The following is a 15,032-nucleotide window of genomic DNA, read 5'->3' on the forward strand; positions in this document are numbered from 1 at the left end:
CTGCTTTGACTCATTTAAGATTCCTGCTCTATATTTCCTGACACACAGCTGACAGTGGGTTTCTGGCTATTGGATATAATACAATGCCAGAGGCCTATTACACCAGGGTCAGGGTCAGCCAGTGTTCTCCACAGCACTTTAGTAGTATGGGAGGGTCCCGTACCCAGGGGGTGGTGAGTTTTCAGCTGTGACTGACTCGCAATGGCAGTGCTCCCTCACTGAGGACTTTTATGGAAGATGAAGGCAGATATTGAGGATCAGTAAGGGGCACGAATGGTAGCATCCAGGCCATGACCTCATTTTCCAAGACACTTATGGTTCGGCAAGCACAACAGTCCAACAGCGCTAATGCTATTACAAAGCCTATTGGTTGCCAACTCCCATGCACTCGCCATGAGACTCGCACATTTTGACGGCACAGCGTTAAGTGACAAGGCCAGGTCCAACAAAATCTTTCAGCAGGTTGACTATCCCACACACACAGCATTTTCTTCAGCAGACACAGAGGCATACTTCGTCATGCAAAATAGGGGCTTCAAATTGATGCTTATGGTGTGCTTGATGTCCAACATCCAATTCAGTGAGACGAATGCATGATCAAGTGTGGATGAATTATACCAATATTCTCTTCAGACTTCCAAGGCAACAGAAAGCTGTGGAACAGTGCAAGAAAAGGTGCCCGATGTTGCTGTTCAACCGCCCAATGAGAGTCACATCAGCACAAATCTGAATGGTACCAATGGAAGCGGGAGGAATCTGCCTCCAAAAAACGTGTTGCGCTCCATGAGTTTTATTTAATGGGCCAAAGTGATTTCGGGCAAAGTTATATTTGGGTTATTTGAATTTCACTTGGTAATCCGAATATTGATCTGATCTGAGTCCAAACTGTGATCCTATCCGGAATGTGTGGAACTGTTGCACCCCTTCACCTCCTCCAGTTAATACTTACTTTCAACAATTGAGAATACCTGGTTCTCATCTATGGAATGATGCTCAAGACCATAAGCCCCCACTTTGCTGTTACTGATGCTACAGAACTCCATGCGCCGCACGAATTCCTTCACGACTCTTTAGCTGAAGCAGCCCCACTACCAAGAAATAACGAGTAGCATTTTATTTGGACATACGATTATGGTATATAACCCACATCACGACCTCTTCCCTTGACTCTGACCAGAACAAGTAGCAGCACGTTGAAAAGGGCGGAATAGGAAGTGAGAAAGTTAGCAACCACGGATAAAAGCAACCTTAACAGGGCTGGTCAGTTAGACAAGCACAACCATACCATTGGACTTTCTGTTGTTCCATTCCACAATGAAAAAAAGCTCAAGCCTAACTTCCATTGAAGCGATGGATTCCAATAAATGTATTCTCAAAAAGGTAATCAGATGTGAATAATGCATGTTCCGGAATAAATGGTGCATAGGTGGAGCAAGGGAGCAGCATCAGCTGCTTCAGTTCTTTATGCAGATGGTCACCCATAAAGCCTGTGGCGCATGGGGAGGTTTGCATTGAACAACGACAGTAATTCTTGCCGTCACTGACAGAGAATCTTAGAACTGTCTGCTCAAAAAAAGTGGGCAGTGATGTAGTCCATCAATAGGCAACATCAGCAGAGGACTATCTTGCCTGGATGGACTGTTCCAGCATCCTGGGAAGATGGTGGTCAGTGGTAGATGGGGTGCAGCATCTGCTTCATTACACCATTTTCAATGGCCTGTCCTCATAAGAGCTTGTGCTGGGTGTTAACAGTTGCAGAATCCCTCAACCTTACTGGCAGTGAGCATTCCACTGGTTGGCTGTAGTCCATTGCCCATACGGGTCCCCTCAGTGGGTGCAAATGGATCAGGCAAAGGATCTGACTATGAGAGTATGGGGGTGTAGTGCAAAGGCTTAGTGGATGTACCTGATTGGAATGGCTTGGCGAGTGGAAATATGGTATTGGCGCAGAGTTGTGGTGAGAGCGGGCGACACTTTAAGCTCTGTACTACTTCAATAACATGGAGCAAACGGACTCTGGCACATGGAACTGGGCGTGGTGGGTTTTTTTTTCTGCCACTACATCATTGTTGAGTCATTTAACAAGGTTAGTTTGAGGTGATAAACATAGGGTTGTTGTCAAACAATAGAATAGCCTCAATTGATGCCATTGGCAATTTGATGGTCTTCAGGTGGAAATTGTACTTTACTGGGAGTGCGGGGTCAGTTCAGACTGCTTCACCACCCGTTATCAATCTCAGTTCATAGCACTACCGCAGACCTTACCGTACACGTGTAACGGATGGAACATCATTCAGAATACCCACGACTCAATTTCACCTTTGGAACACGTAGGTCCTCACCTTCGACCGCAAACCCATTTAAGGAAGGTAGACCACAGCAAATCAACACACATGAGTAGACACAAGCTAAAACGCATCACGAGTGGTCCAAAGAGGGGATCACAGTACACTGGCCAAGGTGTCATCTGCAACTTTTGTAGGAAGTGACTCTCGCCATTCGTGTGATTTTCAATATTAGGAAAGTACTCAAGGGGTAAAACAATTTAAAAAGGTTTCTCAATGAAATATTTTAATAGCATTTTTTAAAAAGCCACAGACAAAAGGCATTTTTTCGACCCCAAATCAGAACAAATAAAAACCAGCAATAAAATGACTATTTATAAAAAAAACAAAACAAAACATTGAACTTGAACAGCAGACAAATCCTGCTGGACAAAAATAGAGGTAAAACTTTCAGTTTCTGATGCATGTAGAGCTTTACATTGCACTGTTGAGGGTCCCCAGAGTTGAATTGACACACCACAATCATTTTCTTCTTCTACATGCGATAGACAAAATGTATACAACTAAAAAGATACCCCAGGTGTTTTCATTCATAAAAAATACTCACTTGGTTTTAACATGGAACAGTGTGAGAGTAACCCATGAGGAAAAAAGTCTTACTGTCAACCAGTGAATTCGTGGAGCACCATAGAAGAATTTTCTTTATCAGTTAAAGAGCTGTCAGTACTACCATCCTCCATTTCTGTCTCAACAGCCTTCTCTAAGTCAGTGTCAGCAAATGGGCTGCCACTTCCCAGTGCCGTCTCACTCCCTTCTCTGGTGACTGGGTGATTCGTAATGTGAAGCTCAAGAGACGAGACATGTGTAAACCGAGCTGGACAACGAGGACACTTGTGCGGGTGGTTCTTGTGGTAGCGCAGGTGCCTGTGGTAGACACATAACAGCCGAAATCTTTTCCCACAATCGAGGCAATTGTATGTTTTTCTTACGCTCCTTTCTGACTGGTTCACACTTTCACCTTCCTCTGGGGGAATATGTTGCGTTTCTGTGGGGCACATACTGTTCTCATTTGAGGGGACCTTTATATTCTCTCCGTTAACAGCACTCTGGTCACATCCATTTTCTGGAGTGTCCCCGAAACGTTTCATTGCCGTTTTCTTCTCAAAATCGCCTTTGTGATACATCGCCAGATGCCGTTTCAGATCACAGCGCTGAGGGAAGTGTCTACCACAAAACACACAGGTATGCATCGTTCCCTTATGATACCTCATGTGACGGGATAAACTACTCGAGTGATGAAAGACGCGATGACATTGCTTGCAAGGATGCAGCCTACCATTTGGATTGCTCGCTCTTCTACGTCTTGCCTTCAGCGAGATATTTTTCTTTACTTTACTTAACTCTTCATTCAACTTATCCATTTCTTCTGGTGTTTGATGAGTCAAGTGATGCTCTTTTAAATCTGGTAATCTTTGAAAGCGATCTCCACATAAACCACATCTGTACGGATTCTTGGGGTGTTCCTTATTTGTACTGTCGCCATTTTCCATCAAAACGTTGCTATCTTCTTTGATCCCATCCAGAAACACCCCGTTGCTGTGGATGCTTTCGAAAGGCATGCCGTCTGTGCTTTTCGCATCGATGTCAAGTTCAATTTCGATTTCAGATGTGAAAGTCGTCTCAGGTTCTCTACCTTTGCAGTGGTGTTGCGAATGGATGTGAAAATCTGAAATCCAAAAAAACTTAAACTTACACTTTCTGCACTGGTACGTGTTTTCACATTTCTTCCCTCTATTGATAAATCTCCTCAAGTCTGTACAAAAAATGTGATTTTCCTTTTCGTGTGCATTCAACAGCTCTACTTTGAGGAATCTCTTTCCACAATGATTACAGCAGTGAAATCGTTCACGTTTGTGGCATTCAAGGTGATTCCTTAGTTCCCATTTCTCAGCAAAGAGTTTACAGCACAAAGTGCATCTAAAGCCCTGCTCTGTGTTTCTGCACAGCTGGTGAGAATGTAAATTTTGCAAACTGGTAAATGACTGATGACATGTATCACAAGGGTACTGGCCCTGGCGACTGGTATCCAGGTTGGTGACTGCAGGCTTTGGTTTGTGTGATTCTATTTGGACTGGAGTCAGGGGCCGTAATGTCGGAGAGCCTGGCCTGACCATGGCAGAAGACATTGAGGGAAGTACTCCAGGAGATGATGGCTTCGCAGGATATGACTTTTCAATGCCATTGACCATTTTAAATGTCCCGTTTTCCAGCAGCACATATTCTCGAGGAATCTCAAACCCATTAGATGATCCATCGAAGCAAAATGACTCCAAAGGTCCATGAATAGCCATATGCACCAAGACATTTTGGTACTGAGTGAATCCATCACCACATTCAGAGCAAATGAAGGTACTGGCATCTCCTTGGTTCAATAACTTCTCCTTCTCCATCTTGACTGTTTGGTCCATGAATTATTTCTCAGCACGCTGTAAAGAGTCCATGTTTGACGGCAGAGAAATGGTCTCTATTTGCAGCGTTGCTTGGGTTAGTCTCTCCTGAGGTCTCCATCTTGCATCAGCACCTGTGGAGGGGAGAAGAATGAAAAAATTAAAGCGGCACTTCAGCATAGTCCTTCGCCTGAACATCACATAACGGTAAAGAAGAGATCATTGAGTGCAATTCTATATCCACTGGGTAATTACAATGTTTCCTTCCTGTCTTGAAGCCCGGGTGATCATTGATTCACAGAGTGTGATGATATTTGAAGACTTCGGTAGCGGTACATGTGGCGGTTACTGTGTCAAACCATGTGCCCTGCAGGCTTCAAAACATGAAGAAATGGACGCCCGATTGTCGACCGCATCTCGGCAGTCGAGAATTGGGCGTCCATTTCTTCAGTTTTTGCAGACACCCGGACACCCTCCAGCTAAAAGCCTGCAGGGCACATGGTTCGACAGCAACCACAGCTCCTGCAACAGCCGGTATCACACGCCATCCAATTGAGCCTGAGAGGCTCAGAACACGTGGCATTTCTTAACCGCTTTGGTGGAGGATACATACATCATCAGTTAACCAGTCCTGTTCAGGGTTGCTGGGAGTGCTGGAGCCAATCCCAGCAGCCATTTGGCGAGAGGCAGGAATACACTTTGGACAGGTTGCCCCTCCATTGCAGTAGGTGGAGAATTTTTCAATGAAATATTCCAGTGCTTTCTGACGAGACGGCAGATGAGCAAAGCGCAACATGGAAAGCCGCCACTGTCTTCATGCTGCAACGCATCGCAGAGTACGTTTCTCACATATAGTCACTCAGCTACAAATAAGTGAGACATGGGAAATATGGCATGAGAGCGTGTGAGAAGCCTTTAATTGCGTGATTTCCATGCATTGGGTACCCAGATGTTGCTCAACTTGAAATTGCAGATAGCCACCATATGCCTGTGTAAAGTAGTAACAACATCAGACGTCAGATTTGCAGCTGGGCTTGGAGAAATACCATGATGCTGCCTGTTGCAAATTTGCGGCTTCGGCGCCCATAGGGTTACATGATAGCTTCATTTAGTTTGAAATAGCCAACAGGTAATAAACCCAACAAAACCAGGAACATTTCACAACATGGTACAGAACAAGGACGAACACAACATTTTGTAGGAACAAAGAAGATGGCACATGCCTTTCATGGGCGTAATGTATTTGTGCGCTACAAATTGGCCTCAACCAAAATGAACTTGAGAGGGGTGGACAGTGCTTCCTTTACATGCTGATGCAAAGGACTGATTTAGACCACTTGGGGAGTGACGCTTATATGGAAAGATTGCCACCAGAAGAGAGCACTGAATTCCAGTGTAGTGGTGAGGCAGCTGCTCAAAGGCACTAGAGCAGGGGTGGGCGAGTAACAAAAAGTAACCAAGACCTGGACCACCCAGCCCTGTGAAGGCTGAATTATCCACCCGTGCCGTAGGGGGAAATACATTTGCAGAAAAAATGTAGTTATGCAACATGGGCCTTTCAGACTCACCAGTATCAAGGGTCTGTGTTCCAGGCAATAAAAATAGAACCAAACTGGTCAGGTGGTACAGGGGCACTACCATACCCTGGTCAATGTAAGCAAGCAAGCCTATGGGAGGCATTTCGAGAGATAACAACACAAACTCACTCATGCTCATGGAAGAAACTTGACAGCATACTACAATGGCATGACAACTTGAAACATGAGCGTGACGTGCACCAATGCAAAGTGAGCTGCATCGCGGCTGCCAACAGTAAACTAGGTGTGAGGCTGAATGGGAAATGTGAAGAATGTCCAGCTTGTGTTGCACAGAGACCTTCAGCAGGGGGAATTAAATCAAATTATCTTGACATCTCGTCCCTGAGTGAGGGGAGGATGAAGTGTGAGATCAACAGTGCGTATTTGAATAGGTCATCCACAGGGAAAACAGCTCTGCCGAACGCAGGTTTATAGCTAGGATTTTGAGACAGGGTGGCCTCGTCCATCCCATTAATAGCATCAGGCATCCCATCACCAATGGCCCTTTTCCATCCTGCGTCTATGTGGATAACCTCAAATATGGCGCAAGCCATGGAAAAGCCACAGGTCCACGAAGGAATGAGACATCGGCGAATGTCAATCCCATTCAACAAAATGACCAAGGAAACCAGTATGATGGTACAGCGATTCGGGGCACTATACAGGCACGTATGATAGGAAACTTGAGGAGTCTTGCTGAAACTACAAGGCGACCAATTTCTCATGTTTTCCAGTTCAGTTCATCCCGAGGATGCCCGATGCCCCTATTGCAATGTGCCTACTAGGATATCGTGGTGCAGCAGTAGGGTTTTTATTCTGGGAGTTACCTGTTTCCAAGTCAGATTAGCACAGAAAATATGGAGGGGAAGAATAGGCCGAGTTTCTGTGTCATTTTTCAGTACAGGGTGTTTCCAAGATGTCCGGACTCCCCATTAGCCAAAAGTCTTGTTGTGGTAAGGCCAAAAAGAAATCCAAGACCTGAACACCAACAACCTGGGCACTGCCCCCAGACTTCAGTCCACCAGAGAGATACAAACGCAGTACAAACAGCCGCCACACATGAGGAGGCACATCTTCCTATCCAATCATTTTCCTTGCTGGTTTTAAAGAAGTGCTTTGTTCAAATGGAGCTCTAGTTGGCTCTCCAATGCTCAAACAGCAAACAATGAAGAAGGCACAGTGGACGCGCATATGAAGCATGGGCAGCGAATTATCAACCCCAACGTGGAAACAGTGTGGAGTGACGACAAGGACGAGGTATTATTATGAGTCACTGACAGGGTTCCCACCGTCCTCAGCCAGTCTGTTGCTTCAGATGTCCAGCTGGATGCACGACTTCAGTGCAGTGATCATGTACATATAGTGGAAACCCTGACTCAACATCAAACTGACAGAGACAAATTGACAAAGCGTGTTTTTCATTTTCGGATCCACGCGGATGAAAGTCTGAGCCGATACAAAACGTGTGGATGTGACCTGGACCTGCTCTTCTCCATTCGACTGAGTTGGATTGTGGTTTTCCCCTCCTAGAGGTGACCTCTTTGCAGGCTAGGAGGGCGTCTGCACAACATGACAAAATGGACGCTCGATTCTCGACCGCAGCTTGGCCGCCAGATGTCGCCATATACCAGCGTAATCTGGCGTCAAGGTTCGGTCGGGAATTGGCCGTCCATTTTTTCATGTTGTGCCGACGCCCTCGTTGCTAAACGTCTGCCTCTTTGGCATACAGATAATGATTAACCGATGATTCCGAAAATGAAACAAGAGCCGAAGAACGAGCTGATGCCAAATGAACACAACGTTGTTATCGTGAAGATTTGGGGTCTAAAAGACTTGCATACTGGAGACCTCCTTGATAGTTGGGGAAGCGGTCACATACAGTGCGGGAATCATGTGCGGGGCTCTCCCCAGGATTGTTACCACAGCATGACGGGTCTTGGACCCTCTGAATCAGGTTGGGGATGGGAGGTTCCGGCAGGTGGCAACATTATCCCATGCAGCGATTTGGTGGCCAGATTTTCCATAATCTACGTTGCCTGTGGATTTCACTCCAGGTTTTCAAATAAGAAGCACATTACTAGAGTACAACACATTCAAATGTCATGCACATTGCTCAAAATTAATGCAGACAACAAACCGGCTCCAGTGAGCATCATTATGTTTTTATCAATAGAAACACATAGACCGAGTCCAATGAAGAGCCAGTTTTAAGTCTGACAGTGTCATTCTGAATTGGACTGTGCTTCCACAGTTGTGACGGCCTGGTCATAATGGCAGACATACGCCAGGTAAACAAGACTTACATGACTGGAAAACAACCATCTGATTTAGCTTTACTTCACTCCAGAAAGGAAAAATCCTAATGTGGTTTCAAAATCATTTTACTGCGCCTCCCATCGTGTCAGTATTGAAATATACCTGACAGTCGTGGTGTGAATTCGATCCATTCAAGCCAGCTGCTAAGGCTTCACCTCGGACACATGCGAGCGAGCTGAAGCACAGGGACTCTACACATCGAGGAGGCGCCGTAATATCAAACGATCACATGCGGATCAACATGAATTGTCCGAAGCCAAAGAGCAGAAAGACTGGAGCAGCTAACCGCCTCCGACAATAGCTCCCAGCACAGGCTAACGGCTAAGGCAGTTAGCAATGCTAAGGAAGAACCAATGCGACGCTAAGACTAGAGAAACACCCGCAGCGACAAAGCACACTCTAAAAGCTTACCTTGAATTAGGCTCTCGCTTATTTAAATCCACATCTCGCCGCTGTTCCGTCGTCAGCGGGGTGTTCGCTGCAGTAGGCCGAAGCCGAGTCCCTGTCGGAGTCTCGCAAGATGGGGACGGTAGTGACGTCACTCTCCACCCCCCCCCCACTGGAACCGCTTGCGGAATTGTTCGCTTGTTTACTTTCGTTGGTTTTTAAATTGCGCTGTATTTACGGGGATTTGTCGTTAACATTTAAAACCAATTAGTTTGGTGATTATAATCCAAGCCGCGCATATTACGCATGTTTTGTCATCGAGTTCAAGCGTGATAGTATTTGAATATAATATAAAAGTGTTCCAAAAAAAAAAGCGACGAGAGCGAATGAACGCAACCAACTCACCGGGAACTGGAACGGAAAGTGACGTCATAAACCCTCACGTGACCGCCAGTTCAAGAACTGTGTTGCGGTTTAAAGATGAAAGACAGGAGGTTATATATGGTTGTGACTCAACTGAGACGCAACTGTCTGACAGAGAAGAAAGAAGCATGCCGTTGCTCTGCGATGGGAAGTGCCCCGCACACGAGGCCTGGAGCATCCTGCGCAGGGCGGCGTCGTGAGGTCACGACAAGTGTTGAGAAGCGTCCGATGGGCAGAACAAGTGCCCCGTAAATGGAACCAATAGCCCTCATGGAAACTATGGTCACGTTGCTGGCGAAGAATCATCAGCTGCAGCAGGAGAACAGTCGCATGCATAATTCAATGTTTAGTTTAGTGAAGGAAAATTTTGAGCTGAAATCCTTGATGCAGGGCAAAGAGCCCCAGTTGGATTGCACAGGTGAGTTCAGGCCGTGGCCAAAGGTGGCTTTTTCACACCCCCCAGCGCACAATGTCCACACAAAAAAACACCACCGCTGGAGAGTCCTGCTTGTCGTCCTTGCTCTTGAGATCCTACTGCATTGTTTAGAATTACTTTTTCACTCACTAAATCTGACAGCAATGTTCACCCCCCCCACTATTCATATAAACATTTGGTTTAGAAATGTAGCACAGAAAAAACGTAAAGCTGTGGACTAAATAAGGCCTGCTATGAGTCTGGAAGAGCGTCCCATTGTCCGACATGTCACGCTCACTTTCGAAAGTTACACATTAGGCCTGCATGATAAATCGTAAAAAAAAACGCGATTTCGATTCACACTTGTGTCTGATTTAATTTTCAATTCGTTTTTGATTCGCATTTAATTTACAAACCGACTGGATTTGCATCACAGACGCCACTTTCCTTTGTGACTTTCACGCTCCCAAGCGGCGCCAGCTTCTACTTTCTGAGTTCCCACAATGCTCGTGACTTCTCCTTCAACCAATGACGAAGCGCCTTGTAGTCACGTGTTCCACGGGTGATGTGAACGCGCTAGTGATTGGGACAGGATCGAAACTGTTTTGGAGTCAGGTGCAGCGTTCGTCAGCCACCTGAATCTGAAACTGTTGAAATATCTGAAGCGGAAACCTTCATCACTGCAGTGCTCTCTGTCTCCGAGTCCCGCTACAGTCTGTCAATACGTCACGGACACAGCACAGTCCATAGAGATTCAGCTGCCACGTCTCACATCAAGTTACATGTTTTTCAATTGCGTCCTTTTGATATGATAGTTGCTGCATTCTGCAAGATTTTTTGCCTTCCAGCCGAGGTATAACAAAACCTGTCTGAATTAAAATCATTGAATGGTGCATGTTTTCACATCTTCGACACAGAAGGTCTCATCATTTTCATGACAAATTCATTGTCAATCCATGTGATCGGCAGCACCTCAAACGTCATGTGCCTGGTGATGCAACTTTGTTTTGTCATGGTTTATGTGTGCAATAAACTATGTATCTCATGAGGAAAAAAAAATGTGGCAGAGAATCGTGCTATCAATTCTTCCCGAATCGCGCAGGCCTATTACACGTGGATGATGTTTGTTTTTGCCAGTCTGTCCAGCGGAAGGAAAAAGCTCCTCCAGTCTGTGGACAAGCACCTGTGACGAGAGTCAGTTCCGCAAAGGCCTGAAACCTTCAGCAGAAGGACCGAAGACCTCCTCTCCCACCGCGCTGACGCCTGCCTTTCAGAACTCCACTCGCAAGGAGGACAGCGCTGAGTGGAAAAACTCGTCGGGCTACTTCCCTCAAGGTGGGTGACGCCTCCGCTGCTTGGACGACCAGGGTGGCTTCAACGTGTCCTGTCACCTTCAGATCCAAAACGCATCCTTGGGGAAGTCGCTCTTCAACTGGACCGCAGGATTCTCTCCTACGTTTTCCAAGGCCATAAAAGGCGTTACGGCTTCACCATAAGCAACATACCAGCCAAGATCAAAGAGGCAAGAGTCCTTTCTTTATTAGCATTTCATTTGACGAAAACTGTCTCGATTTGACATGAAATAATACCGATTGCAGGTGAGCATACATCCTCTCACCAAACAAGTCAATGAAGATTATGAGCTTCACCTCACAAGAAGATATGACCGCCTCATGGGGAACCTCACCCAGAAAGGATACAGGACTCAGTTTCATCCGGTGTTCTCGGAATTCATTGTCAATACCTTTGGTGTCTTTGAGAGGCCCGGCAGCCAGACTTTGGAATACAACAATCCCAACTTTTTAAAGACGTTGATAATGACTGAAGCGCCCCAGAACCTGCAGGAGGACTTGATCATTATCCTCGACTGCCTGTGTTTCATGGCTGAGAAGTACAAACGGACTCTTTTTAAGTGGTACTGATGAGGACTCGCAGCTTCTTCCACCATTCCAGTCTTTGAAACCAGTGATGAATTCAGCTTCGATGACAAACTGCTATGCTCCTGCACGTTTATATTGTGATCTCCCTCATGTATTTCTATATTTCACGCGTACTCTTGAATCACAAATGGTACGTTCAAGTGCGCATTTCGCTGATTTAAAGGCAACTGTACATATCAAAACAATAAATTATATTTTGGGAATTTTCTGTTCTGATCGTATCGAGCACTCATGAACAGAAAGCATGTGTATGGTTTGGAGCGAAGTAAAACAGATTATTTTCCAACCTGTGTCCCTGTTCATCGTGACGCTCCTGCGACTGTTTTTTTTTTTTACTGTGTTTTTGTTGGAAGTTTGTCATCACTAATGAATGAATATGCCGCGACTCTAACGCTGCGGTCAAATAGCTCGACCTAGCGGTCAAGTTGAGAACAACAGGATGATGACCAAAACGGCGGAGGACAGAAGTGGAGAAAAGCTGAGTATTGAGTGAATTAGCTGTGGCGAAGTGTAGTGTAACTGTAGCTGGTTGAAGGCAACAAAAGGCCTGTTCTTAACTACACAGGTCTCCATAAAGTCTATTCGCCGGTTAAGAAATATATTGCATAAGATGCATAACTGTTTTATTGAGATTAATTCTTGGAGGTTTTCAACATTTAAATCCCACCAACGGGGGAGAAAGGTAACTCAAATAAAGCAGATGCACCAGTTGTTATTATGTCATTGCTGTACCTAGTTTTATTTGCCAGCAAAGTTCCATGACTTTTTTCTTTCATTCAAGATGGCGCTGACAAAGGTTCCCCTGGAATTATCGTGTTGTTGTCCTTCCATTTACTTGTTGTCAGACGTTATGTTTCAGGAGCAGATGATGTTTGCGTCCGTTTGCACTCCAGTTTCCTCCCGGAGTTGCTGCCTCTGAAGGCGACGGACTGGTGACCTGTCATGTCATCGCCCCCTGCTCCTCTTGAATGGAGCAAAGGGGCGACCCGCTGAAGAAACCCACACTCATCTTCTGTGGACTGAAAGACGCCCCTTCATGGTGGAGAAAGGCAGAAGCAAACAGAGATTAAAAAAACTTTATTGGCAAGACTGAACAAGTCCGTTGCTGAAGCCGAGTGCACACAGATGTTTAGAAAATAAAGCTGCTGAAATCCGTTCAATAGATTTTGTGCTAGGAAAAGTCCTTTTATAACTCAGAGTCGCACGACACGTTGCTTTCAGCGGTTGTTTTTCCGTGCGACCCGTCTTCCCAAAGCGCGGTCTCCATCAGCTTCTGCAAGGATTTACATTTGCCGATTTCCTCTTTGAAATCTCGGCCGACAAAGACGTAGAGCAGTGGGTTGAGGCAGCTGTTGAAGTAGGCCAGGCTGGTGGCGATGGGGGTGGCGACGGAGAGCACCTGGGCGAAGGGGTGCGTGCCAGTGCTGAAGCTGATGATCTCCAGCAGGGTGACGCTGTGAAAAGGCACCCAGCACAGGAAGAAGGCGATCACGACCGCGGCGATGAGCTTGAAGGTGCGCGTGGACTGGCTGGCGAGGGACGGGCGTTTCCGCAGGCGGTGGATGATCACGGCGTAGCAGCAGATGATGACGGGAAACGGGATGAGGAAAGCCAGGACGAAGCGAGTGATGGTCATTGCTTGAAGGCGAAACTGAAACAAAGCCGTGTTTCGCGGAGCTGGAACCGCGGGGTCGACCAGCTCGAAGTTATTGAAGCAAAAGGTCACAGTGTTGATGGTGATGGTGTCTCGGAAGACGAGCATCGGGACGCACAGCAACACTGAGGCCGCCCAGATGGCCAAGCAGGCCCAGGACGCCTTTCTGGCGCTTCGGTTGTTCTGAGCCCAGATGGGCCTCACCACGCAGATGCACCGGTCCACGCTGATCACCATGAGGGTGAAGACGCTGGCGAACATGTTCAGGGAGCTGACAGCGCTGTTGAGCTTGCACATGACCTGGCCGAAGGGCCAGTGGAAACCCATGGCGGCGTAGGTCACGCTCAGAGGGAGGAAGGCTGTGAAGAGGAAGTCGGCCACCGCCAGGTTGAGAAACCACACCGTGTTGGCGGTTTTCTTCATCTTGAAGCCGGTCACCCAGATGACCACGCCGTTGCCCAGGACGCCCAGGACAAAGGCCAGGCAGTAGACGATCAGAGACATGACGGTGAGAGGGTGCATCGGCGGGGCAGCAGCGTCTGACTCGTCCGCTGAGCCGTGTGGAGTCGGCGTGGCGGAACCCTCCATTGTCTTCGAGTCTGGAACGTGAGGGGAAATCATGAAAACTTCCTGTAACATGTGACAGCTGAAGAGGTCAGCATCAGTTCAGACCTGTCGGGCTCTCGTGGGGTGTCGCTGAACCTGCTTCGGTCCCGCAGTCCTGAAAACACACACACCCAGCTGAGTCTGCGTCACTGAAGGTCCATTTCAAAGAAAAACACGTGTCTGTCTACATCAACGATACGTCAGTTGGCTTGTTAAAAGAGTAAAATCTAGTGTTGCTATGAAAGTGCTACCTTCTGCAGAGCTGCCAGCAGCGCGGGGCGTCTTCCAGAGCTCAGTCCAAGTCACTCACTGATTCAGTGTTCATGAGGGACCGTCATATACTGAGGCAGCAACTCATCACTTCCTTCCTTATAAAGGCGCTTTTACGAACACTGCAACTCTGAGTTGCTCAACTGTGCTTCACAGTTCTAAGCTGCGGTGCTTTCCATGGATCCTGGTGAGTATTGTACGCAGTGCTGTGTCGTGAAATATACCACATCATGAGTTCCTCTGATGGGAAACAAAAACTAGAAAAGCACTGAGCAAGTGCAAACCTCCACCAAGTCCAGCCCAACATATGAGAAAGTGCCCCCGGATCCAGTTCAGTCATTTCTTCCCTGACGTCATCCCAGTACTGAAAGTAAAACGGACAAAACAACGTTGTGGAAAACGTAACCTCCACATCGGAGGAGACGTTTTATCGCCCTTGTATTTATACGTCCTTATTTGGCCCCTCATTTGTCTCCAACTGAAGGCTCTCCTGCAGGGAAACGTTGCACCATGCTACTAGTGTAGCATTCGTGAGTTTGTTACGCAGCGCTACACAATGCTAAGCTAAGCTTCATTGCGCTATTTTGTATGTACAGTATCACATGCTAACTGATCCAGTATCAAGCCATACAGTCTCACGCTAATAACTTCTCACACATCTACCAACAATATGTGATAATATTTCACATAAATAAAATGTGATTCCCTTTTT

The 15,032-nt window shown here is 46.6% G+C and overlaps 3 protein-coding genes across 4 annotated transcripts; 1 reads left to right on the forward strand and 2 right to left on the reverse strand.

The window, feature by feature from the left end:
• Positions 1–2,105: 2,105 nt before the first annotated feature.
• si:dkeyp-84f3.5 (uncharacterized protein LOC334144 homolog) lies at positions 2,106–9,304 on the reverse strand. Its single transcript, XM_053887332.1, has 2 exons — positions 9,037–9,304; positions 2,106–4,866 (listed from the first exon to the last, which is right to left on the reverse strand). The coding sequence occupies exon 2, from the start codon at positions 4,751–4,753 to the stop codon at positions 2,948–2,950; it is 1,806 nt and encodes a 601-aa protein (XP_053743307.1). The 5' UTR covers positions 4,754–4,866; positions 9,037–9,304; the 3' UTR covers positions 2,106–2,947.
• A 252-nt stretch (positions 9,305–9,556) lies between these two features.
• Positions 9,557–12,010, forward strand: LOC128771723 (speriolin-like protein). Its single transcript, XM_053887392.1, has 4 exons — positions 9,557–9,853; positions 10,988–11,185; positions 11,248–11,372; positions 11,449–12,010. The coding sequence occupies exons 1-4, from the start codon at positions 9,688–9,690 to the stop codon at positions 11,770–11,772; spliced, it is 813 nt and encodes a 270-aa protein (XP_053743367.1). The 5' UTR covers positions 9,557–9,687; the 3' UTR covers positions 11,773–12,010.
• Positions 12,011–12,878: 868 nt separating this feature from the next.
• Positions 12,879–14,890, reverse strand: LOC128771718 (chemerin-like receptor 1). 2 transcript variants are annotated; one of them, XM_053887380.1, is made up of 3 exons: positions 14,302–14,890; positions 14,117–14,165; positions 12,879–14,043 (listed from the first exon to the last, which is right to left on the reverse strand). In XM_053887380.1, exon 3 carries the CDS (start codon positions 14,030–14,032, stop codon positions 12,977–12,979), a length of 1,056 nt encoding a protein of 351 aa, XP_053743355.1. In that variant the 5' UTR covers positions 14,033–14,043; positions 14,117–14,165; positions 14,302–14,890; the 3' UTR covers positions 12,879–12,976. The 2 variants fall into 2 exon arrangements, with proteins under 2 accessions (XP_053743355.1, XP_053743356.1); XM_053887381.1 differs by having other exon boundaries at positions 14,117–14,234.
• Positions 14,891–15,032: the final 142 nt, after the last annotated feature.

This window comes from Synchiropus splendidus, chromosome 15 (assembly GCF_027744825.2).
Source record: "Synchiropus splendidus isolate RoL2022-P1 chromosome 15, RoL_Sspl_1.0, whole genome shotgun sequence".
In the NCBI taxonomy this organism is placed as follows: domain Eukaryota; kingdom Metazoa; phylum Chordata; class Actinopteri; order Syngnathiformes; family Callionymidae; genus Synchiropus; species Synchiropus splendidus.

Excerpts from the sequence above, each read along its gene's own strand:
- si:dkeyp-84f3.5 (XM_053887332.1), bottom strand. The coding sequence starts at position 4,753 with ATGGACCAAACAGTCAAGATGGAGAAGGAGAAGTTATTGAACCAAGGA.
- LOC128771723 (XM_053887392.1), top strand. The coding sequence starts at position 9,688 with ATGGAACCAATAGCCCTCATGGAAACTATGGTCACGTTGCTGGCGAAG. Across the intron at positions 11,186-11,247 it reads GTCGGGCTACTTCCCTCAAG|ATCCAAAACGCATCCTTGGG; the intron begins GTGGGTGACGCC and ends TGTCACCTTCAG. Across the intron at positions 11,373-11,448 it reads TACCAGCCAAGATCAAAGAG|GTGAGCATACATCCTCTCAC; the intron begins GCAAGAGTCCTT and ends TACCGATTGCAG.
- LOC128771718 (XM_053887380.1), bottom strand. The coding sequence starts at position 14,032 with ATGGAGGGTTCCGCCACGCCGACTCCACACGGCTCAGCGGACGAGTCA.